Genomic DNA, 23,007 nt, shown 5'->3' with positions numbered 1-23,007 from the left:
CAGCTGACTCCCCCCAGGCTTTGGACAGCTCTTTATGTCTATTTCCCACGTTCTTGGCTTGGCTGGGGGTTCAGCAGAGGGAGGGATGGGAGCTGCCACCCAGATTGGGTCAGCTGGGCTCTTGGACCATTCTTAAGCCTAATGTGCCATCTGGGGTCAGAGGAGAGAGGGGCAAGAGGAAAGAAGAAACGGAATTTTCCAGGCAGGTAAGGGATGTGTGCACGGTCATCTAAAAGCCGCAGGAGTGGCACATCAGAAGGGTAAAGTGGGCCCTGTGGTAGGGTAATGGCCCCTGTGGTGTGAGGACCACAAGGCAGGTGCTCTCACATTTATTTGCCCCTTGCTGTCAGCCCTCCCAGGGCCTTCTCTCTCTGAGGACAGCTAAGATGGCCAACATCTGGCCAAGCAGTGACACCGTGCTGAGTTTGTGCCTACTGAGGGTCTGTGGAGTTCCATGTAAAGCAATCTTAAGAGTAGCTGTCCCACAACTGCACCCAGCCCACTGTCCGCCTTGCCCTGATGCTTCTGGCTTTGGGTTTTGCAGCGCTGTCTCCCAGAATGCCCAAGGCTACGAAGCGTAGACACTTGGTGATGCCCCTTATCTGCCTGTGCCTGGGAACTGTCCCTGAGACTTTGTAAAGGGCAAAAGACATATAGGATCTGAAGAGAACCAGTGAATGGGCCTTGATGGTCATTCTGCTGGGGCCTCTAATTCAGAAAGCTAGAGGTAGATGGGAGAGGAGGGGCTGCCCTTGGGGAGGACCATCAGATACCTGGGTTTCACAGTGTTTGGGGTGACTTGGTGGAAGTTTCCAGGCCATCTCCACCTCCTCTCATCAGCTCACCTGAGGATCAGCTCCCCATCAAGGGCTCCAAGCTGTTCATCTGAGGCGTGGAGCCCTAAGTCCATAGAGGAGCCTGTAGCACTTGAGGACTGTATGGTGTGCTCACAGGGTGTGAACATGTTTATCTCTACATCTGTCTAGACTCCCACACAGTGGCTGCTTTATCTCAGGCTGCTGTCTGATTAGATTAGCAGCTGGAGAGAAGGTGGAGGTGGGTAAATCAGCCTCTCTGAGCAGGCTAGGAGGCTGGCACTAGCAGTCAGGGCCTGTGGTTACTTCTGTGACCCTTTCCAGCCTTAGGAGGAGCCCTACCCTGAGGGCCAATGAGCAGTAGGTAGGGTCTCAAAGAACCCTGGCGCTGTGTTTAAGGCAACAGGTTCATGGCTTCTGCTCCTCTTCCTGTGTTCCAGAACCCAGTAGTTTGGGCTCTTGCTGTGCTCTGCAGTCCCCTGGTGTCCCCTCCTCTGACTCCCTGAGAACGTGAGGTAACTTGAGCTGTAATATTGTAGAACTCCTCAGACAGTTTGGGCACGCAGTTTCCGTGCAGGCTTTGACAGTGCACGCAGGGTTCTTTCCCACTGGATCAGGCCATTCCTGTGTCCTTCACGTGTTTGGATTGTGCAAAATGACATTTTAAAAATGTGATGCTGGATATCCCATCATTTAGAACACAAAAATGATTTTGAGCCCAAGGAAAGGAAAATTTACAGAAAAATAAACAAAACAGCACATTTTCATTTGGAACTGAGTTAGCAGATGAGCAGAAATGAAAGTTCTAGAACATTAAGATCTATGTGCTACTTGTTTATTTACTTACAGATGTACATGTTGTAGGTCTGGGCCTTGTGAGGACTACCCAAGTACTCTGCTGTATACACTTTGAAACCACGACATGTTCAGGAAGCAGGCAGAATCTTTAAATCAAAAAAAAATGTTGCTAGGATCATTTTGTTATAAGTATGTTTTTTGTCTTTTTATTTTACTTGTTTGTTTGGTTGGTTGGTTTGTTTTTCAAGATAAGGTTTTCCTGTGTAGCCCTGGCTATCCTGAAACTCACTCTGTAGACCAGGCTGGCCTCAAACTCACCTAGATCCACCCTCCTCTGCCTCCTGAGTGCCAGGACTAAAGTCATGTGCCTCCAACCACTGCTGTCACCACCACTGCTGGGCATGTTTTGTTTTGTTTTGTTTATCCCTAGAAAAAGCTTTTTGTGGATGGGGAGATGACACCTGAAGTTGGCCTCCGTCTGCCTGAACACACAAGCACACATACACCCTCACACAGACATGCACACTCATGCACACTCTGAAGCAGTGGTTCTCGACCTTTCTAATGCTGCAGCCCTTTAATACAGCTCCTCATGTTTTGGTGACCCCCCCCCCGCCATAAACCATAAAATTGTTTTCATTGCTACTTCATAACTGTAATGTTGCTACTGTTATAAATCATAATTAAATGTGTTTTCCAATGGTCTTAGACTCCCAGAGGGTCACAACCCATGGCTTGAAAGCCAGTGAGATAAAGGTAAGGCAGAGAGAAGATGCTAGGCAAATTACAAGCACGAAAACTCGTAGGAAGGTTCTGGTGTTAAGGACAGAGGCGAGAGAACAGACGAGCAGGCATGGCCAGGCTAACAGGAGGCAAGCCTGGAACAGGGTGGACTGTGGAGGTCAGAAGGACACACTAAAGACTTGAGATCATTCAAGACCTACTGGAGGGGACTGTATGGTTTTACTTTTCAGTAATTGTCTTTGTAGCCCAAACTATCCTGGGCCCCATCCTTCTACCTCTAGTTCTGTGCTGAGATTACAACTCTGTACTGCTGTGCCCAGCCTCCAGATTTTCTTATAGGAACATAAGGTAGGGACTGTGAGAAAGGCACTCTGGGACAATAAAGGGTTATCGAAGTTTCTAAGGCCTCTGGGAGCTCACAGCCACTAGACCTGAGGTGCGGAGTGAGCCTGTATCTTTGATCCCCGGAAATGCACAGGAATGGCGTGGTGGCTGGCTGCTGTAGATATTCAATAAGATTTGCTGACAACTTCCAGTGCCTCCAGCGTGGGCCACGTGTCACTCCCAACCCTCACCCGTGTTGACAACTTAGAAAGAAACTTGGGCCTTTAACCCTAGGAGTCTTGGCTTCCTCTAAGTCATTCAATAGTAGGCCTTTAGGCCCCAGCTACCCCGAATGGAGAAATTCCAAGGCCAATGCCATCCCTGGACCAGGAGAGGGGATAGGGACCTACAGGAACGCTCGGGAGTGACCTTCTCAGGAACTTTAACATTTACAAGTCCAAGTTGGTAGACACAGATTAATCTTCCAAGGCTGGCCAAGGCTTGAAAGACTCACTCTTCTGTTTCTTTTAGACAGCAGGGTCACTTTGATGATGGTCCTACATATGCACATATGTGTGGTTCAGTGTGAGGCAACCCCAGCATTGGAGAAAACTTAGAAAAGAAAGGAAGTCCCTCGGTTGGCTGTCCTGCTCCCACTGCCTTGAGAGAACCCCAGCCAACACTTTGGGGGGGCAACCTTCCAAGCATTTTCATTTTCTGTCCATATATACAAACCATTAAATGCAACGAGTCATTATACGGATGGTATGACAAGATTTACGCCATTACATAACCTGTTTTTCCTTTAACAACCTGTCGTGACACGGTTTCCTGTCAGTTAGCACAGGTCTGTAACATTTTTTATAGGCCAGGTTTTGCATGGGCGTGTTGTGACTGCTTTTCTGTACGGTGTGCTAAGGAATAGCACCCACTCTTTCCCAGATGTTCAGTAATGGCCTAGTGGTAAATATTTAGAGTAACTGCCACAGCTGGCAAAAAGAGAAAAAGGCTTAGCTCCCTCTGAGTCCTAATGCCCAGCTGGGAGGTCACCATGGCAACCCCCTGCTTGCCTCATTTGTGGCCCAGAACCAGCAGCTCTGGGGGGGTTGTGGGTGGGGGAAGTGATGGTGTCAGCGTAGGAAGGAGCAAGTGACAAGGCTGAGGGGACACTCTCTGTCTTCGGAGACTTTATAAGCACAGGGCAGAAGGAACAGCAGAGACCATCCTCAGAGCTGAGGTGGCTGAGGCTGTAACAAGGGTAGTAGTCACTCTCGGCTGGATGCTTGTTCACCATCAAGTACCACATCCACCTTCTTAAGAGCCAGTGCCACTTCTCCTCGCTCAAGGGTAAGAACATGAAAGCGGGTCATTGTCCAAGTGCACGTAGAAGAGTGCCAAACATGTGGGGTAGATGGGAGAGCGGGCATTGAACATTGGCCCGGTGAGATTCCAATGGGTAGTGATTAGCACTCTGGACACTGACAATTTGTATTTGGTACCTAGAATCTTCCTCGTCACCCAGCTGGAGGTCACGATTCTTTCCCCTGCTACCATCCTGAGGCCTCTGGTCCCAGTAACCAAGCAGCCCACGCTCACCTGGGGATTCACTGCCTCTTCATCCAGCTCACCCTGGCCACCAGCCACTTAGGCCCTCTGCCATTTCCAAGCTAAGTTTGACGGATCTGCTGGAACACAGTAGTCCCCTTACCACTGGGGATACATTCTAGGGATGCCTGAAACCATGGGTGTTACCAAATCCCTAGATGCAATGTCTCCTGCCTCTCTCCTGATAAATATATATTTATGATAAAGATTAATATAGAAAATTAGCACAGTTTGGCAGGGGGTGGGGCATCAACATGGCACAGCTGGTGACTGGGCTCCAAGCCTGGTTCCACCCCCAGGACCCACACCATAGACAGAGAAAACTCACTCCTACAAGTTGTCCTCTGACTTTTGTATCACACTGACATTTGCACATGTGTGTGTGTGCGCGCACACACACACACACACATACACACAAATACATTTATTAATGTAATTTTTAAAAGAAATCAGGTACACTGGTGGATTGGCAGCAGTCATATAAAGAGACCAATTACAGCAGTGTGCTGTAACAAAAGTTGTGTGAATGGGGTTTCTTCCTTTCAAAAGATCAAAAGTAAATACTAGTACTCTCGAACTGAAGTTGATCATGGGTCCCTGCAGATGCTAAAGCTGCGGATGTAGAGACAGGCTGTCCATTTTGCCTGCCTGTGGTCTTTCCCAGTGGACTCTCAGATCCCTGAGGCTGCTGCACTGTGGGGGAGGAGAGAATTCACCTCAAGATCTCACCCAGACTCATCCCCTCTCCCATCTCTCTCAGAGTCTGACCCTCCTTTCTTCTCTATGCTCCTCAGAGGCTCCCTTCTTGGCACTGTCATAGCATGGACTGTGGACCGTCCTTAGGTCTGATGTGCACTAGAATGTGAGTGCCGAGCGCGTGAGCACGGAGTGTGTGAGCGCTGAGTGTGTGAGCGCTGAGTGTGTGAGCATGGAGTATGTGAGCATGGAATGTGTGAGCGCTGAGTGTGTGAGCGCTGAGTGTGTGAGCACGGAGTATGTGAGCATGGAATATGTGAGCACGGAGTATGTGAATGCCGATCAGGTGAGAGTCGAGTGTATGAGCGCCGAGCGTGTGAGCACAGGTTGTGTGAATGCTGAGAGTGTGAGCTTTGAGTGTGTGAGCACCAAGGGTGTGAGCGTGGAGTGGGTGAGCGCTGAGGGCTTCCTTTCTCACATTGCAGTTTTTCTCAGGATAAGCTAGAAAAGCTAAGGCCCAGGACAATCCTGGTCCTCACCCCACCCCAACTTTGTTTTTCCCCACCAATGCCACCAGCCCAGCTTTATCCCGTAGGTTCTTCTGTGTTCCTCTCCTCTGGAGGAAACTCAGGTGCTTCTGGGCTTTCCCTCTCTTTGTCTCTCAATTTTATCTAAAGCTTTAACTTCCCCTCTGAAACATGGTTACAGATTTTTAAAAATATTTATATTAATTAATTGATTGACTAACTGATTGACTGTGGGGAACACATGTATGGCACAGGATGTATGTGGAAGTCAGAGGATTGTAGTTAGCTTTCCCTTCGACTGTATCGGTCCCAGGGATTGAACTCAGGAGATAGAGCTTGGCAGCAACCTCTTTTACTCACTGGGCCATCTCACCAGCCCCCTGGCTGCAGGTCTGGAAACTGTAGGCCTGTGAGTCTAAAAACTGCCCTGGGGCCCTTGGTTCTCACAGGGCTCCCACCTCTTCCAGGCCTATAGGAAATGGGGGTCTAGGACTCTGAGTCCCAAGCTGAAGTTACACAGTTTCTCTCTTGTGACTGGATGCTTGATTTTTGTCGCCAAGGGCTTAGACTCTGATCAGTGAACCCAGAGCTGTATGGCTTCATGTTTATCAAGAGAACTGGGGCTCAAGGTTCCTATGTGAGGACCCCTGATGTCTTAAATGTAGGCCTAGGTTTTGTTTTTATATGATATTTTAAGCAGTTCTTTTAGACTGTCATGTTGTTTGTTTTTTGGTTTTGTTTTGTCTTGTTCTTTGACAGGGTCTGATGTATCCCAGGCTAGCCTCCAGCTTGCTATGTAGCAGAGGGTAACCTTGAACTTCTGCCCCACCCCCAACACTTCCTGTATACTGAGATTTCTGGCTTGTCTCACTACATCATGCAGTTTATGCAGTGCTGGGGATCAAACCCAGGGCTTTGTGCATACTGGGAAAGCCCCAGCTTGTATGTTTTTCCTTAGTTGCCTTAGTTATTTAGAGCTGTCTTTCTAAGTTTACAGAAAAATTGTACAAAAGGTGCAGAGCCTTCTGTAGACTCCCTCTCTACTCTATCCCCAATCCTCTGTTGTTAACGTGGCATGTGTAATGTATCTAGAGATAGATACTTCTGCTTAAGACAAAGTCTCACGTAGCCAAGGCTGGCCTTGAGCGCCTGTTCCTTCAGCCTCCATCTCCTGCTAGGATACAGATGTGCACCACCACACCCTAGCCAGAGGAATGTGAGCCAAGCAGTACTGATACACTGTTATTAACCAGAATCTTTGTTCTTATTAGGGCTTCTTCTGTGGGTTTGACAAACGCTTGGTGTCACGTGGCCATCATTACAGAATGGTTCTGGTTTTAAGAAATGCTTTAGAAAGCAGAAGGCTATTTCCCTTGCACTCTCCGCCTTGGCAGAGCTCAGCCGCACCCGATATTCAGTGCTTCCTTGCTGAAGTGGATCTGTTTGGCTCATCTCCTTCCTGGATCTCCTCCTGCTGGGAGGCTCCTCAGGAGAGATTTAGGAGTCCCAGTCTGGGCCACTCTGCCGAGAACCCTGAGAGCTGCTCTGGCAGCCTTCCCAGACCAAGACAGCCTTGCCCTTCACCACACCTGAATGTGTGGCTGGCCTGAGCCAGGGGTGTGTCCTGTGTGGGGCTGAGGCTGAGCACTGTACCCTAAGCAGAGCTAAGGGGAAACTCAGGGTGTGGCCGGCAAGCCTGTTTGTAGACTGCCAGGGGCCTGCAGGGCAGGAGTGGGGAAAGAGATGAAGAGGGGTGGGTGGGACCCCCATATTCCACCCACCTCTTTCTTGACTGGCCTCACAGCTTTCCACTCAAAGGGTGTGAGCCACCAGGCTTGGGAGAACAGTAGAGAAGAAAAATTAGCAACAACCTTACCTGCAAAGCTACACCCCACACCCGCTAGGAGATTCTGGTTTCCTCTCATTGCTCCAGCACCCCACCCCCACCCCAGCTCTGCCTCTATGTAACTGGAATAGAACGCATAGCTTCTCTTTCATTTGAGGAGCTCCAAGATCACTGTGTCCTTTGAGCCTTTGCTCTACCCGTCCCTTCCGCTTCTGAGCTCTCACAGTGTGTATGTACATACGCCACTCCCACAGCAAATCTACCCTAACCCTCCCCTCGCACTCCCTCCAGGAGGATGCCCTGCAGGTCTCTTCCACTCAGCTTTGCCCCTCTGTCCACAGAATATCTGGCCCAGTTGTTCACTAGTGTTCCCAGCCTTCTGAGGAACTTGCCATTGTTATATGCCCCATCCGCAGAGTACCTAAATTGCTAGATCATTCACCAGCCTCACCCCATGGGTAAGTGGGTGAACAAAGGACAAACTGACCCCTATAACCTCAGAGAGAAGACTCAGGAAGGTTTTATAGGGTGTCATAAAAATAGACTCAGCCCTGTCTTCAATTGAGCCATCTAAATAGTGGCTTAAAGGCTGACAACACCCTCAAGACTCAGAATGGGCATCGTGTATAGTGTCTGGGTCCCATCCGCTGAGTGACTTGCGGCAAGCATGCTTCAGGTGGAGAGCCTCTATCCATTATTCATTTAGTTTTCCAGCCTCTTATAAGGACCAAAGCTGAGAACTGAAACTACATGTTCAAGGGTACCAGCTGGTAAGCAGGAAGACTGCATGCACCTCAGCTGTGACCCTAAAGACAAATTGGAGGCAGTCAGGCATGGTGAGGTTGAAGTCAGACCTAAGGGCATTGGTGTTCCTTCTAGAGGAAGCAGACACAACCTTGAAGGTCCAGAGAAGTAGACCTGGAGACAGGCTCCAATCCCCCCACCCCCACCCGCCCCAAGGAACTGCAGAAAAGAGGTTATGAGTGACCTTTATCCAGGCCTGGGCTCTCTGGGTGGCCCACAGGGACAACTGGGTTGAAAAGTAAACCCTGCAGGTGATCTGGCCTGCAGGTGAACAGTAAGCCTGTTGCCTCTGGGTGTGGACATACGTCTGGTGCAGGACAAGTCTAGCAGAAGGCTTCTCTTGAGGCTGCCTGCAGAGAAGGCTCCTGTGTAGCCAGCAATGCAGGCAGATCAGGCCCTCTTCCTTCATCTATCAATGGAGCACCCGCTCTGTTGGAGCCTGCATAGCCACTTCGGCCCTACTGACATCTGTCTAGACACCAGAGCGCCTCAGAGTTTGGCTTAACTCTTGTTGACCAGACATTCTCAGGCTATTGATCTGGAACATTCTTTTTTTCAATTCACAAATATCACTGAATATTTGATAGCATGACTGGTTCCCAGTGACACAAATGTACATATGCATCTCTCTCTCTCTCTCTCTCTCTCTCTCTCTCTCTCTCTCTCTCTGGTTTCTAAGTTCAAAATCCCCACCCCATTAAGTGTCACAGCTGCTGACCCCTGTCCTGATATTTCCCACTCTAGTCTTTCTCAGGCTAGTCAGGACTTGGTAAGTTGACTTTGTGACCTCTTGACAGCATACAGGCTGCACATCAATGGCAAACACATCGTGAAGAGACCCAGTATTGTGGCTCTCATGAACACACAGGCTGCATCTGTTTGCTGAGGTGGGCATTCAGACTCTGACTGAAGCCTGGCTGGAGATCAGGAGTGTGTCCTTTATCTAGGGAGTGGTATCAAATGCAACCAGCTTGCCTGGCCTGTGAGCCTGCTCTTTCCCCCCAGATTTGGGCTCCCACAGGGTGGAGCTACTGGATTTTCCAGTTCTACAGAATCTTTGTACAGGTTCCTTTGCTTAGAGAGCTTGTTTCATCTTGACTTTGCTGGGCCTTTGTCCAGTGACCTCAGGCAAGTCCTTTCTTATCTAGAATGTCTATCTACATAATAGCAAGAATGCTAGGTTGAGCAAGTCTGCTTCTCTGCAGAGAGAGGGATTAACAGCAGTAGGAAATACATGATGCATGCCCCCCACCACCGGGAAGATTTGGAGAGAATAAATTTTTGCATTAAAACAGCTACAACTAGGTTCTGGACCAGGCTATAACATACATGCTTAAAAGAAGATAAGCAAAAAAGATGGTAAAAGTAGATTACATAAAATTTATTATTCTGTGTGCTTATGTGAACACACACACACATCTGTGCAGAGGCCAGAGGTTAATGCTGCGTCCTCAACTTTGCTATCTGAGGCAGGGCGTCTCACTGAATCCGGAGCTCACTGGTTTAGTGAGAGGCTGTCTAGTGAGCATCAGGGATCCTCCTGTCTCTGCCTCTCCAGTGATGAGATTAAATTCATACACTGCTGCTTTTGTATGTGGGTGTTGGGGTCTTCATGGTAGGGTAACAGTCTTTACTGACCGAGGTCTCTCCCCAGGAAACAAACACTCCATTAAATTATGTTTGATAGTAGACACCCTAATGGAGGTGAAATGTTGTGTGGTGGTTTTGAATTATATACCCCTGAGGGCTTAATGCTAAAATATCTTTCCATGTACTTATTGGTGTCTTTGGAGCAAATATTTTTTCATTTGTTTGCTTTAATTTTTATTGGATCTCTCCCCCTCTCTCTCTCTCTCTCTCTCTCTCTCTCTCTCTCTCTCTCTCTCTCTGTGTGTGTGTGTGTGAGTGTGTGTGTGTGTGAGAGAGAGAGAGAGAGAGAGAGAGAGAGAGAGAGATTTTTCAAGATAGGGAGATAGGGTTTCTCTGTAGCCCTGGCTGTCCTGGAACTTGCTTTATAGACCAGGCTGGCCCCCAACTCTGCCTCCCAAGTACTTAGATTAAAGGTGTGCACCACTGACCATAATAGATTTGTGTATATGAGTGCTCTATCCGTATGGATACAAACCAGAAGAGCCCATCAAACCCCATGACAGATGGTTATGAGCCGCCATGTGGTTGCTGGGAATTGAACTCAGGACCTCTGGAAGAGCAGTCAGTGCTCTTAACCACTGAGCCATCTCTCCAGTCCCACAATTCCATCATTTTATTTTTTGGTAATATTTTCTAGAAGTTAAGAAATGTGTCTTGAGTTTTCATTTTCAGGAGTTGCTATGTTTCTTTCTGCTGATGAATGAACTGTTTGAGGAAGACATCTTGATAGTGTGCTGCTTCCCAGTTAGCTGGTACTTGGGATCCCTTGAGGAGGTAGCTAGTCTTCCAGTTGGAGTAAGACTCAGATATTCCTGATGGCCTCCTGCTGGAGAGATGGCTCAGCAGTTGACTGCTCTTCCAGAGGTCCTGAGCTCAATTCCCAGTAACCACTTTGTGACTCACGGTCATCTGTAATGGGATTTAATGCCCTCTTCTGGTGTGCATGAAGACAGCATACTCACATACATAGGTAAACCTTTAAAAAATTATTATATGAAAAGAGTTGAATAATAGGTTGTAACAGACACAAACATCCCAAAAGCCACCGCTGTCACTGAGCATAGAGGCTCTGTCATCCAACAGTTCTAGCACACACCCTACCCTCTAACATTTATTGTCTTAGCTACTTTCCTGTTGCTGTGATAAAATACCCTGACAAAAGCACCTTAAAGGAGAAAGGCTTTATTTGGGCTCACAGTCTGAGGGTACAACCCTTCACAGCGGGGGACATCCTGATGGCCAGACCTTGCTAGAGAAAGATGGATGACAGCTTGCTTTCTCCTTTTTAGACATCTAAGTCTCAAGCCCAGAACTGTGAGTCTTCCCACCCCTCTTCACCTAATCAAGACAATCCCTCAAGAGCATCCCCAGAGGCCTGTCTCCTGGGCAATCCTAGATCCTGTCAAGTTAACAGTATTAATCATCACAGCTATTCAGGAGGCTAGCTGACCTGAGAGCCCCAGTGGTCCTCCTCTTCCCACCTCCCTAAGGCTGGAATTACAGACTCACATTTTACATGAGTACTGGGAACTGAACGTGCGTGTGTGACAGGCACACCCATAACTGAACCATCTCTCTAGCCTCCCCCAAGTCTACACACACCCCAGCCTAACATTTTAGCAGCTCTAAAATTAGAATTCATTTCCAGTCAACAGCATTTCCTGATTGTAATTGGCGTCATTTTCTCTCTTTTTGGTACATGGAAATGGCAATGTGTCTTCCAGCTAACAGTGTCTGAAGGTCACTGACATGCCATCCTGGGCTCAGTTGGTATTTAGATGCTTGGGGACAATAAGACCATGCCTCCGTCCGTGCCCATTGTTAGCCAGTGCAGTGAGAAGCTGGTGCTGGGTTTCCGACATCCATGTTTGTTTCAGCAAACCAGCAGAACAGCATCATAAAAACTTCAGGACAAGCTAGCTGTCCACTGGGGGACTCTCAAGCACACCTTGCCTGAGAGTTACCTGAGGCTGAGATGACGGATGTCTAATTAGTGATACAGGAGGAACTTGAAGTAATAAAATTAATGCCATAAAAGATTTACTAATATGCTTGCTTAGGAGATAGTAAGTTACACAGAGCAGAGTTTAGCTGAAGGAGCGCTGCCTCCCATACAGCCGGAAGGTACTGACCAGCAGGCTGGTTAGAGACTGTAGGAAAGACGACGATATCATAACTATTTAAAAGAGCAACATTGTTGGGCTTAAAAATAATCCTGCCAATACTTTGCTTTGTAAATCTCTCACCTGTCCAAGTAGCCAGACTGGCAGTCTCCTGTCTCTGTTTAAATTGTTTAAAGTGTGGGCTGGATGGATGGCTCAGCAGTTTAGAGCACTGACTGCTCTTCCAGAGGTCCTGAGTTCAATTCCCAGCAACCACATGGTGGCTCACGACCATCTGTATTGGGGTTCGATGCCCTCTTCTGGTGTGTCTGAAGACAGCAACAGTGTACTCATAAATAAAATAAAATCTTTTAAAAAATTGTTTAAAGTGTAACCCAGGGCCAGGACCTGAAGGACATTAGAGAATGACACTGTGTATGAAAGTGTAAGCCCAGGACTTGTGTAAGCTGTTAAGATTTTCTGTGTAACACCCATTCCCTTTGTGCATTAGCCAGAACCAGTCGTGCGCTAGTGTTAAAGAACTCTTTCCTTTGTTCATCTCTAAGACTGTGGATTGATTTCCCCCTCCATGTTAATTCTCTAACAGTAGCATAGTTAAGACATCTGGTTCAGTTCATGTTACCCATTCCTCTCATGTGGGCTCATATGGGCTCCGTGGGAGGAGCAGCCTCCCTCGCTATCCTCTAGCTGTCCCTGTGTGTGCACACCAGAGGGCATATGGACTTTGAATCTCACTAACTTACACGCCTCTAGTCCTCACTCGTTTCTGAAGGGAAAAAGAATTGCTACTCCTGAGTGGACTCTTAGGTGTAGGTGCCCGGTGACCCCAGCTGAACCCAAGCTCCCCTCTGGAGTGAGGTGATGATTGTTCTCTCAGATGCTATCACTCATGAGGCTATGGTTAGAACATTACTTCCACCTACTGTATATGAAGTATTTAAAGGCTACTACTGCTAGTGTGTGTGTGTGTGTGTGTGTGTGTGTGTGTGTGTGTGTGTAACTATTTAAGTGGTTATCTGAAACCAGAAGAGGGTGTGAGATCCCCAGAGCTATAGTTATATGGAGTTGGTTGCGAGTCACCTCACGTGTGTTCTGGGATCCAAACTGAGGTCCTCTGCAACAGCAATGAGTGCTCTTACATGCTGAGCCGTCTCTCCAGCCCCTCCACGTGAAGTATTTGAAAGCAGACTGTAAACGGTACGATACAGCCTCGAATGGCATGCAGTCTTCAGCAGCCAGCACTGAGCTCATCTTTAACTTAAAAGTTCAGCTTTGAACTGTGGGGATGAAAAGGTGAGATCCTGTTTCTCACACATCATAAGAGTCACACCATTATCCCTCCTCACCCTACCCCTACCCCCCAGCATTCAGTTGGTAAGAGGGAAAGTCTTATTTGATCTAAGTTTGCTAGGGCCGGGGATGTGGCTTAGTTGGTAGATGTTTTCTGGCATGCGTAAAGTCCTGGGTGATATCCTGAGCACCACCAAGAATAAAACCAAGAGCAAACAACTTAAACAGAAACTGGAGACTGTAGGTCCAGATACTTGGGCAGATGGGAGGTTTTACACAGCAAAGATACTGGCAGAATTGTTTTTAAGTGCACCTGCGATCCCAGCACTTGCGAGGCGGAGGCAGAGGTCCAGAGTGATGTTCAACTATTCAACAAATTCAAGGCCAGACTGTAGGAGACCCTTGTTTCAGAAATCAAAGATGCTGAAGGCTGAGGAGGTAGCTGTCGATAACAACTTCTGTCCTCAGAACCCACATTTTAAAAAGCCAGATGTGATGTTTACATGTTTGTAATCCCAGCACTTGGGAGGTGGAGACAGGCAGATGGGCTGGCCTGTTAGGAGAGCTCCAGGCTCCGGGAGAGATGCTGTCTGAAAAAAGGGCAGATGGCTCATGAGGGATGACATGTGAGGTTGTGTCTGGCCTTCACATGCACACATGTGAACACACACACACACACTTTCTTTTTTTTTTTTTTTTGGTTCTTTTTTTCGGAGCTGGGGACCGAACCCAAGGCCTTGTGCTTCCTAGGCAAGCGCTCTACCACTGAGCTAAATCCCCAACCCCATACACACACTTTCTATGGCACAAGAGGCTTCAGAAATACAGGCCTAAAGACCCACTGAGAACAAAGTTCATGTTCAAATTCTGTGAAGAATGGGCAGAAGTGTTGACAGACACAGAATTGGCCTAAGGCAAACGGACCCTCAGTGGGGACCCAGGCAGGCCTGTCTGCTCAAAATCTTTTCATCTCTCTTTGCAACATAGTCTCTTTTGGATGTGGGCCAGAGCCTCTGGAGTCAGGAGCACGAGACCATGAATTTTCTTACAAGTTGCTTTAGGAGAGAGAGGTGACAGAGCAGGGCAGGAGGTTTGAGAGCCCTGTTTCTGAGCACTTGTAGTCTCCTTCAGTTTAAAGTGCTCAACTCGATGAGTTGTGTTTTGAGACGCTGTTTTCTGAGCCTCTGTATAGCACAGTGAGTTGAGATTCTATATGTGCGCTTGACAAAATTGGTAAGTTTGTGCTAATAATGCGACTAATTGCTGGTTCGTTCATATTACTAAAATTTATTAAATCTTTGGAACCTGTCATTGGGAAAACAACCCACCAGCTTCTTTGGGGGCCGACTTACGTGACAGTATTTAGTAGGCCTCTTAGGTTTTGTGGTTGTTGTCGTTGTCGTCGTCATTGTTGTTGTTGTTGTGATGAAGCACTGTGACCAAAAGCATTCGGGGAGGAAAAGATTAATTTCATTTTACAACTCAAAGTCCCTCATCCAAGTCTGTCAGGACAGGATTCACACAGGGCAGGAACCTGGAGGCAGGAGCTGATGCAGAGGCCACGGAAAGGCGCTGCCTACTGAGTTGTTCTCCGTGGTTTGCTCAGCCTGTTTTCTTATAGCTCCCAGGATGACACTTCCCACAGTGAGCTGGGCCCTTCTAACCGTCAGTTAGGAAAAGAATGGACCACAGGTTTGCCTGCAGGCCAGTCTGGTGGGGGCATTTTTCTCAATTTAGTTGCTGTCTTCCAAAATAACCCTAGCTTCTGTCAAGTTGGCCTAAACCTAGCCAGCATAGTCGAGTATAAAGTCTTCAGCTACAGCCTTTCAGGTATTGGATATTCCAGCTGAAGTTTGTCTTCTAGGGTTGGGACCTGCAAGAGAGGAACATCTGTCATGAGGTGAATGAAGTCCCCAAGTTCAGTTTTACTTCTTAAGTTTTGGATGCCCTTGAATTTGAGTCCTAACGTGAAGCCTCCTGGTTATGATTTTATTCTCATGAATTTTTTTTCAACAAATATTTTTAGAACAACTCCACAAGTCCTGTGGATATATTACAACGCCCACTTACTTTTTTGAGATAGTCTCTCACATCCCAGGCTGTCCTGAAACTCTGTGTAGCCAAGCATGATCTTGAATTTATCTTTCTGACTCTGCCTCCTGAGTGCTGGGGTTACAAGTGTGTACTAAGTAGTAGACATGTTTTATGCCGTGCTCAGGATCAAGCCCAGAGCTTTGTGCGTGCTAAGCAAAGCACTCTACCAACTGAGAAACATGTCCAGCTCTTCTGTTGTAAAACCACGAAAACAGGGGTTGGGGATTTAGCTCAGTGGTAGAGCGCTTGCCTAGCAAGCGCAAGGCCCTGGGTTCGGTCCCCAGCTCCGAAAAAAAAAGAAAAAAAGAAAAAAAAAACCACGAAAACTCCAGCAAGATGAAGTTTTAAATGAAACACTAATAAGCTGTTGTCTTTCTGATGTGTTTGGATTTTATCTTAGAAATTATGATGGTTAACTTTAATTGTCAACTTGACACAACCTTGAGAGCCCTAATGAGGGATTGTTTACATTGGGTTGGCCTTCGAGCACGTTTGTGTAAAATTATCTTAAATTAATTGATGCAGGAAAATCAAGCCACCGTGGGTGACACCATTCCCTAGGCAGGCGTTCCTGAACTGCCTAAGAGTGAAGAGAGTGAGCTGAACCTGAAGAAGTAAGTTTCACAGATGCAGGAAACAAAGCTGTAAGAATGAAGTCCTGGGAATACAGGAGCAAGGTCTTGGTGATCAGAGTGACCAGGCTTAATGGAAACTAGCAGAAACAAAAACAACTGTTCCTCCTACCCCTCCCTGAGGTAGATTCCAAGAATGACCACAAGATGTCATCCTGACCCTGCCTGACCACCCAGTTCCTCCCCCACCCCCTTCTAAGGGATGTGCCAATTTAGCCCTTTCCCAAGGATTCTCCAAGGCCAGGTGTAGGACTGGATGAGGAAAGTGACCAACTGAGCCAAGAACAGCCCCTTGAGCAGGCCAGTCAGTACCTGACCAGATCCTTTGTCCTGCGCACCACCAATAGAATAGGCCAGCTAACCCTGTTGCTGAAGTCTGCCCTCTGTAAGGAATAAAAGTTGTGTGCTTTTTGGGTTCAGGGTTGCCTCTCCCTGCGTGGATGAGCAACCCCACATACGTGGATTAAAAACCGTATACTCTCATGCTATTGCAGCGGTCACTTTGTCAATCTGTGGGTGGCACTCCTGAGGTAAGGCCACTATGGGGTCTTATAACAAACCCAATCAATCGAGCATGCATTCATTTCTCTGTTGTTGACAGTGGATACAATGTGACCAGCTCTCTCAAACTCCTGCCACTGTCTTCCTTGCAGTGATGGGCTATAGCCTGGGAATTTTAGCTAAAATAATCCCTTTGCCCCTAAGTTGCCTTCCTACCAGAGTGTTTGTATCACAGCAACAGAATTAAAAGTTGAACAGAAGCCCTTGAGCAAGCTTGTCTCTTGACACAGCAACCCAAGCTGCAATGTTGGTGATCCTGAAAATTGCAGTCTGGTTTTTCTAGGGTCTGTGAAATGAAGAGCCTGTTTCCCAGCAGGTAGAGTTAAAAGGATCAGGGAGTTCATTTCAGGCTCAGTGATGTCTGAAAAGCTGAAGATCGGCTGTGTGCTGCGACTTTCTGACATCAGCCACTGGTCTTTTGCAATTGTTGACAAACATAAAGACGGACAATTTAGATGTGGGCTAACAACCTTGTCTTAGGAGAGGCTTCATTACCTTGGATGCTGTAAGAATATAACGGCAGAAGCCTAGCACTTTTGAAACAGGTCGGTCAAGTTCTGTCTTATCTAGGATTTGGCTTCAGCTTGCTGAGTTGGCAGGAGTGGCTCCATACTTGCCATCTAGACCACACACATCATGTCCATCATCTCCCAGTGCTCAGGAGAAATTCCGTCTTGGTGCTTTGTGCTAGGATGTATTCCCTTTGGTTATAGCCAATTTTCTTATATGTGTGTGTATGTGGAGGTCAGAGGTTGTCACATATCTAATTGCCCTCCTTTCGTGTGTGTGTGTGTGTGTGTGTGTGTGTGTGTGTCCAGTCAGCCACAGAGGTCTCAGGAGGAACGTGACTGGTGATTCAGGGAGGTTTGGAAAGGTCCTCAGGCCCTCAGAGGCAGGGAGGCCTCCCTCTGTTGCTGGGGACATAAGGAAGGATCTGAGGCAGCTCAGGTCCAGGGGTGACTGTGGAGAGAAGGCCCACGCTGTGCCCAGGCCCTAGCTTTGCATGTGTCTGTGTCTCGGGCTGTCTGAGAGCTTTAGCTGTCTGTAGTTCACATTGCTCACAGTTGCTGAACAGTCTTAAACCTGTGTTTGATCAAATTCACTGTTTACTCCAAGTTGCTCTGCCTCCAAGAAGCTCCTTGCTCTTTGCTGGCCTGGTTTTTGGGTGACAGAGCTGTGTGGTCAGCTCCCTGGAAGAGCCAATCCTTCCTCGAACTAGAGCATAGTTCCTTGCCCCCTTTCAGTTTTTTATTAAAATGTGTTTAGCTTATTTATCGTGTGTGTGTGTGTGTGTGTGTGTATGTGTGTGTGTGTGTGTGTGTGTGCTTGTGCAAGCGTATGTGTAAGTGCACAGACACCGCAGCAGAAGACTAGGGACAGAGGACAACCTTTCTCTCTCTCTCTCTCTCTCTCTCTCTCTTCTTCTTCTTCTTCTTCTTCTTCTTCTTCTTCTTCTCCTTCTCCTTCTCCTTCTCCTTCTCCTTCTCCTCCTCCTCCTCCTCCTCCTCCTCCTCCTTCTTCTTCTTCTTCTTCTTCTCCTCCTTCTCCTTCTTCTTCTTCTTCTTCTTCTTCTTCTTCTTCTTCTTCTTCTTCTTCTTCTTCTTCTTCTTCTTCTTTTTCTTCTTTTCTTCTTCTTCTTCTTCTCTTTTCCTCCCATTAGGGTCCTGGGAATGGAACTTGGAGGCAAACTTAGTCACTGAAACTTCTCATCCCCCACCCCCCACCCCGTATTGTCTACTTATGTCTCCTAGGGTGGCACAGGTCTGAGAGTCTCTGCCTCCCTCAGACCAGTAGAATGTTCCACCTCAGCTCTTGCTAGTTCAGCAACTCTGGGGAAAGTCATTTACAGCTCGTCCCTCAGAGGGGAGTAGGTGTCCTCCGGTCCTTCACAGCCCTTCCGTTTTCTATTGCAGTCTCCGTTCGTTCTGCTATAATAAATACCTTAGATCAGGTAGTTTATAAACAGTGAAAATGTATTGCTTCCAGTTCTAGAGACTAAGCAGTGCGTGCCGAGACTATCCACAGATGGCTCCTTCTCCTCCCCACCCCCATCCCACCCTGCCCAGGGTCAAGAAAGCTCCTTCAGGCCTCTTTTATGGAAAGGGTACCAATCCCATTCATAAGAGTGGGGCCCTCTTGACCTCATTACCTTCCGAAGGCCTTACTTCAAACCATGCTGGGGATTAAATTCTAGCATACAGGTTTTGAAGGCCAGAAACTTCATGTCTTAGTAATCAGTCACGAGAGGATCTATTTGTTTGCCAGCTGGCACTCTTGGAGTGAGGGATGAAATAGTCTGAATCACTGCTTTTTAAGAAATCTTTGCACACCCCTTGGATCACAGCACTCAGGAGGGAGAGGCAGAGGCAGGCAGATCTCTGTGAGTTCAAGGCCAGTCTAGTTTACAAAAGCCAACTCCAGAGCTGGAGAGATGGCTCAGAGGTTAAGAGCACTGACTGCTCTACCAGAGGTCCTGAGTTCAAATCCCAGCAACCACATGGTGGCTCACAACCATCTGTAATGAGATCCGATGCCCTCTTCCCATGTGTCTGAAGACAGCAACAGTATATATATATAGGGTTAAAAAAAAAAAAAGCTGGTTCCAGGACAACCAGGGATATTACATAGAAATCTTGTCTCAAAATCCCTCCCTCCGCTCCATAAAAAAAGACAGGGGCTCAAGTAGCCCAGGATGGCCAGGAGTTAAGGATGACCTTGAACTCTTGCCTCTACCTCAGGATTAATGGCATGTGCCAGCATGCCTGTCTGATGCAGTGCTATGGACTGAATCCAAGGCCTCACATGTCAGACAAGCACTCTACTAACTGAGCTACATTCCCCATGGGGATCTCGGGAATCTTTGTTTATTCTTGCTATCATTCTGAAAATGTCCAACAGTTGAACCACCAGAACCGTCTCCAGTTGAAGTTAGGTGGAGTCTAACCCGATTTCTTCTTGTTTGTCCTCTTTCAGGGAGGCTACCTTGATATCCCTGGTATGTCAGAAGCCTGAGTGGGCCCTGCTGCAAGGCCGAAGTGACCTCGACTGCCCTCCCCAGCCTGGTGTCGAGATGCTGAGCCTGAAGCTCCCCAGGCTGTTCCGCATAGACCAGGTGCCACAGGTGAGTGTTTTCCTTCCGGCCGACTTCCGGGTCTGCAGTCGATATGTCCCTGCAATGTGGGACTTCAGGCTTTCACAGGCCTCTTCTCTCCAAGGTGCCCTTCTGAACCTCCTGCAGGACCCAGCACCGCTTGCCCCACCCATGCACCAGGCTGGCAAAGTGTAGCCCTTCAGTGCAACATCATGCTGCATCAGGAAACAAAGCCATTAGAGAGCAGAGAGTTGGGCTAGCGGGGGGGGGGGGGGGGGGGGGGGGGGAGTGCTAACAGCTGCAGGGTGGGGAAAGGCTGGCTGGGGCCTCTGTGGTGCTCCAGAGTAGGCCAGAGAGCAGTCACCTTAGCAGGCTCTGCACACGTGTTCTCTCTTCCCCTTACCCCCTACGCCTCTATTTTATGTGAGACAATCTAGCCTCAAACGCACAGTCCTCCTGCCTCAGCCTCCCACATGTAGGAATTACAGGCTACACCACCATTCCCAGCTCTAACCATCACTCTTGCAGGAGGGCCAGGCCAGACCTAGGGTTAGGCAATGGAGAAGGGCTTAGTGGCTCCTGTCTCCTTTCCATGGAGCCATCCTGACACACACAGCACTCACAGACACCCTGCTTCTATAAGCCCAACCTTTTGGTTGTATGCGGTGCCAAACTGGTGTACTTCTATCTTGCCTTGTAGAGCAAATGCAAGACGGTGCCCTTGTCTCTAGGCCTGCTTTCCTTCCTACAGGACTGAGACTCCATGCTGTTTTGTGCTGGTTTGATTTTTTTCTGTAAAGACGAGAGTCCCTTCTGCTCAGCTGATTGTCACACAGTGATGTCTTAAGGTCCCTCACCAAGCTCAGTATCACCAATGGGAGACTGAGTAGAGACCTGCCAGGCTCTGATCTGAAGCTCTCCAGCTAGGTGATGCCAGGGAGATGGTGCTGGGCAGAATCCTGGGCAGTACAGAGCTGTTGTGGGGCAAGATGAGGAACGCAGAAAGTTCTAAAGAAAGTCACCATGCATAGGCCTTTGAGCAGGGCCCTGCCTCTGGTCTCACAGGGCTGTCCACTCTCCACTCTGCCCACACATCAGTGGGTGTGACTACTGGGAACATAGTGTGAGTCTTGGATTTATTCACTCATGACCTTTTTATTGACTTCTTCCTGTGTGCAAGGTGTTTCTCTACAGGAATTAGAGAGGACGTGGGCATTTCTGTCCTTACTAGGTTCCTCTGAAGTTCACAGGAATCTCGAACATGCACAAATACTTTGTAAAGCAGCTCAGAGGAAAGATTCGTCACTTCTGTCACAGGGGAGGAAAGGGTCAGGAAAGAGACTATTAAGATGAGTTTCAGGGGCTGGGGGAATAACTGGTGCTCAGGTGTTTGCTGTAAAAGCCTGAGGACCTGAGTTCAAATCTCAGAACCCAAATAAGAAGCTGGTGAGTGCTTGTAAACCCAGCACTCGGGAGAGACAGGAATGGATCCGAGGGGATCACTAGCCAGTCACCCTAACCTTGCCTGCAAGCCCCACCCGGGTCAATGAGAGACTCTCAAAAGTCAAGATGGATGGCACCTGAGAAAGAACCACACTGGAGATGATTCTCTGGCTTCCACACACATGTCCACACTTACGCGTGCAAACACACACACAAAAAAAACAAATACGTGTAATAAATGTTAACTGCCTCGTGGAGAAGCTAGTTTTGAGCCACTTCCTGGTGAGGAAAAGCTGCCTGTGTCGCCACAGCACCCTGTGTCTAGGGTCCCACCTGGTGATGCAATCCAGGCCCGCCGAGTTTGTTACCATTTGAGTCTTCTCTTCCTTCGCCTGTCAACCCTTCCTGTCGTGTGTAAACTGTGCCTTGTGTAAACAGCTTGGAGTTGGAGCGTTAGCTTGGTGACTCGTATCTTTCCCCTACTCTGTTCTGCTCATGAGTCTAGTGGGGTGCTACAGAGGGATTTGTGTTTGCTTCAGCTGTCCTGTGTGAATGTGTCTGTCCCCTCTGCCTTCCAGTTCAGTCATTTGGGGCGAAGGGTCACATTCTTACTTTCTTTTCACTCTTCTGCTTCTAGACATGTTTTGCAGCTACTAGCTCAGAGGTCACTTCGACTGTTTTCACTTTGTTTTGTTTTTGAGACAGGGTTTCACTGGCTATCCTGGAACTTGCTTTGTAGACCAGACTGGCTTTGAACTCCCGGAAATTTGCCTGCCTCTGGGGTGTTAGGATTTGAGGCATGTGCCGCCGCCACCACCTAGCTCACTCCAACTGTTTTACTATGAACAGCTAACTGTACAAGGCACAAGAGAGTAGCCAAGCAGACGTTTAAAGTTACTCAGGATTGGCTGGGAATGTAGCTCAATTGATAAGAGTATTTATCTAGAATAAAAGTCCCAGGTTCAAGTCCCAGTTACTGCATGCCGGTAATCTCAGCACTCATGAACTAGAAGCAGGAGGATCAGAAGTCCATGATCGTCTTTGGCTACAGAGTGAATTTGAGGTCAGACTGGGCTATGTGACACACCCTGTCTCAAACAAGTTAACCCAGATACCTCAGTGACTCAAAGTGTCAAAGACTGCTTTCACTTCAAGTTAGACAGCAGACACTCCTAGCTGCACCATCTGGAACAGGTGGCCTCCGGCGTCACCACAGAGGGGAAGAGAAAGGACAGCATCTTCAGTTGGATTTCCCAGAAACAAACTCTGAGTTAGAAAACGGCATGCGTGGGGTTGGGGATTTAGCTCAGTAGTAGAGCGCTTGCCTAGCAACCGCAAGGCCCTGGGTTCGGTCCCCAGCTCCGAAAGAAAGAAAACGGCATGCGTTAACTGGGGATCATTCTCAGGAACAGCACTGTGAAAAGTAAGGATGGCACGATGTGGGAGGAGCCGTGGCAGGATGTGGGAGGAGCCGTGGCAGGATGTGGGAGGAGCCGTGGCAGGATGTGTCGGGGGGGGGGGGGGGCACATCATCAAAGGCTCTTCCCACCGCACAGAGGCATCACATGCTCATCATACAAGGGCTGTGCTGTGGGCCTTGCTGTGGCCTCGCTGTGAACCCCGCCTTCCAAAACTGTCCTGAATGTAAAAAGATAGGCCAGGACCTTGAATTCTTGGTGGATGGGGATGGGTTGACCCCGAGAAGGGACCATCATGAAGGCAAGATTGTGCCCTTTGTCCCAAAACAATTTCCCAAAAGACTGGAGCTGGCTGAGTTCTGTCCTGTGGAAATATCACTTGACAACCCAAGCTCAGTCCCCAGGACTCAAATGGTAGAAGGCAAACACCAGCTCCTGCTAGTTGTCCTCTGACCACTACACACACACACACACACAGCACACACACACACACACACACACACACACACACTCACACTCAGACACACACACAGACACACAGACACA

At 48.2% G+C, this 23,007-nt stretch overlaps 1 protein-coding gene across 1 annotated transcript in view; it reads left to right on the top strand.

Moving 5' to 3' along the window:
* Paqr5 (progestin and adipoQ receptor family member 5) overlaps window positions 1-23,007 on the top strand; it is an 81,805-nt gene that overhangs the window by 27,922 nt on the left and 30,876 nt on the right. The window contains exon 2 of the mRNA NM_001014092.1: window positions 19,483-19,630. Coding sequence (NP_001014114.1) covers window positions 19,580-19,630 — 51 coding nt within the window. The 5' untranslated portion in view covers window positions 19,483-19,579. The remainder of the gene's footprint in view (window positions 1-19,482; window positions 19,631-23,007) is intronic.

This window comes from Rattus norvegicus, chromosome 8 (assembly GCF_036323735.1).
Source record: "Rattus norvegicus strain BN/NHsdMcwi chromosome 8, GRCr8, whole genome shotgun sequence".
NCBI classification, from domain to species: Eukaryota; Metazoa; Chordata; class Mammalia; order Rodentia; family Muridae; genus Rattus; species Rattus norvegicus.
The sequence above is the reverse complement of the archived record's forward strand: the minus strand, read 5'-3'. Positions and strand labels throughout refer to the sequence as shown.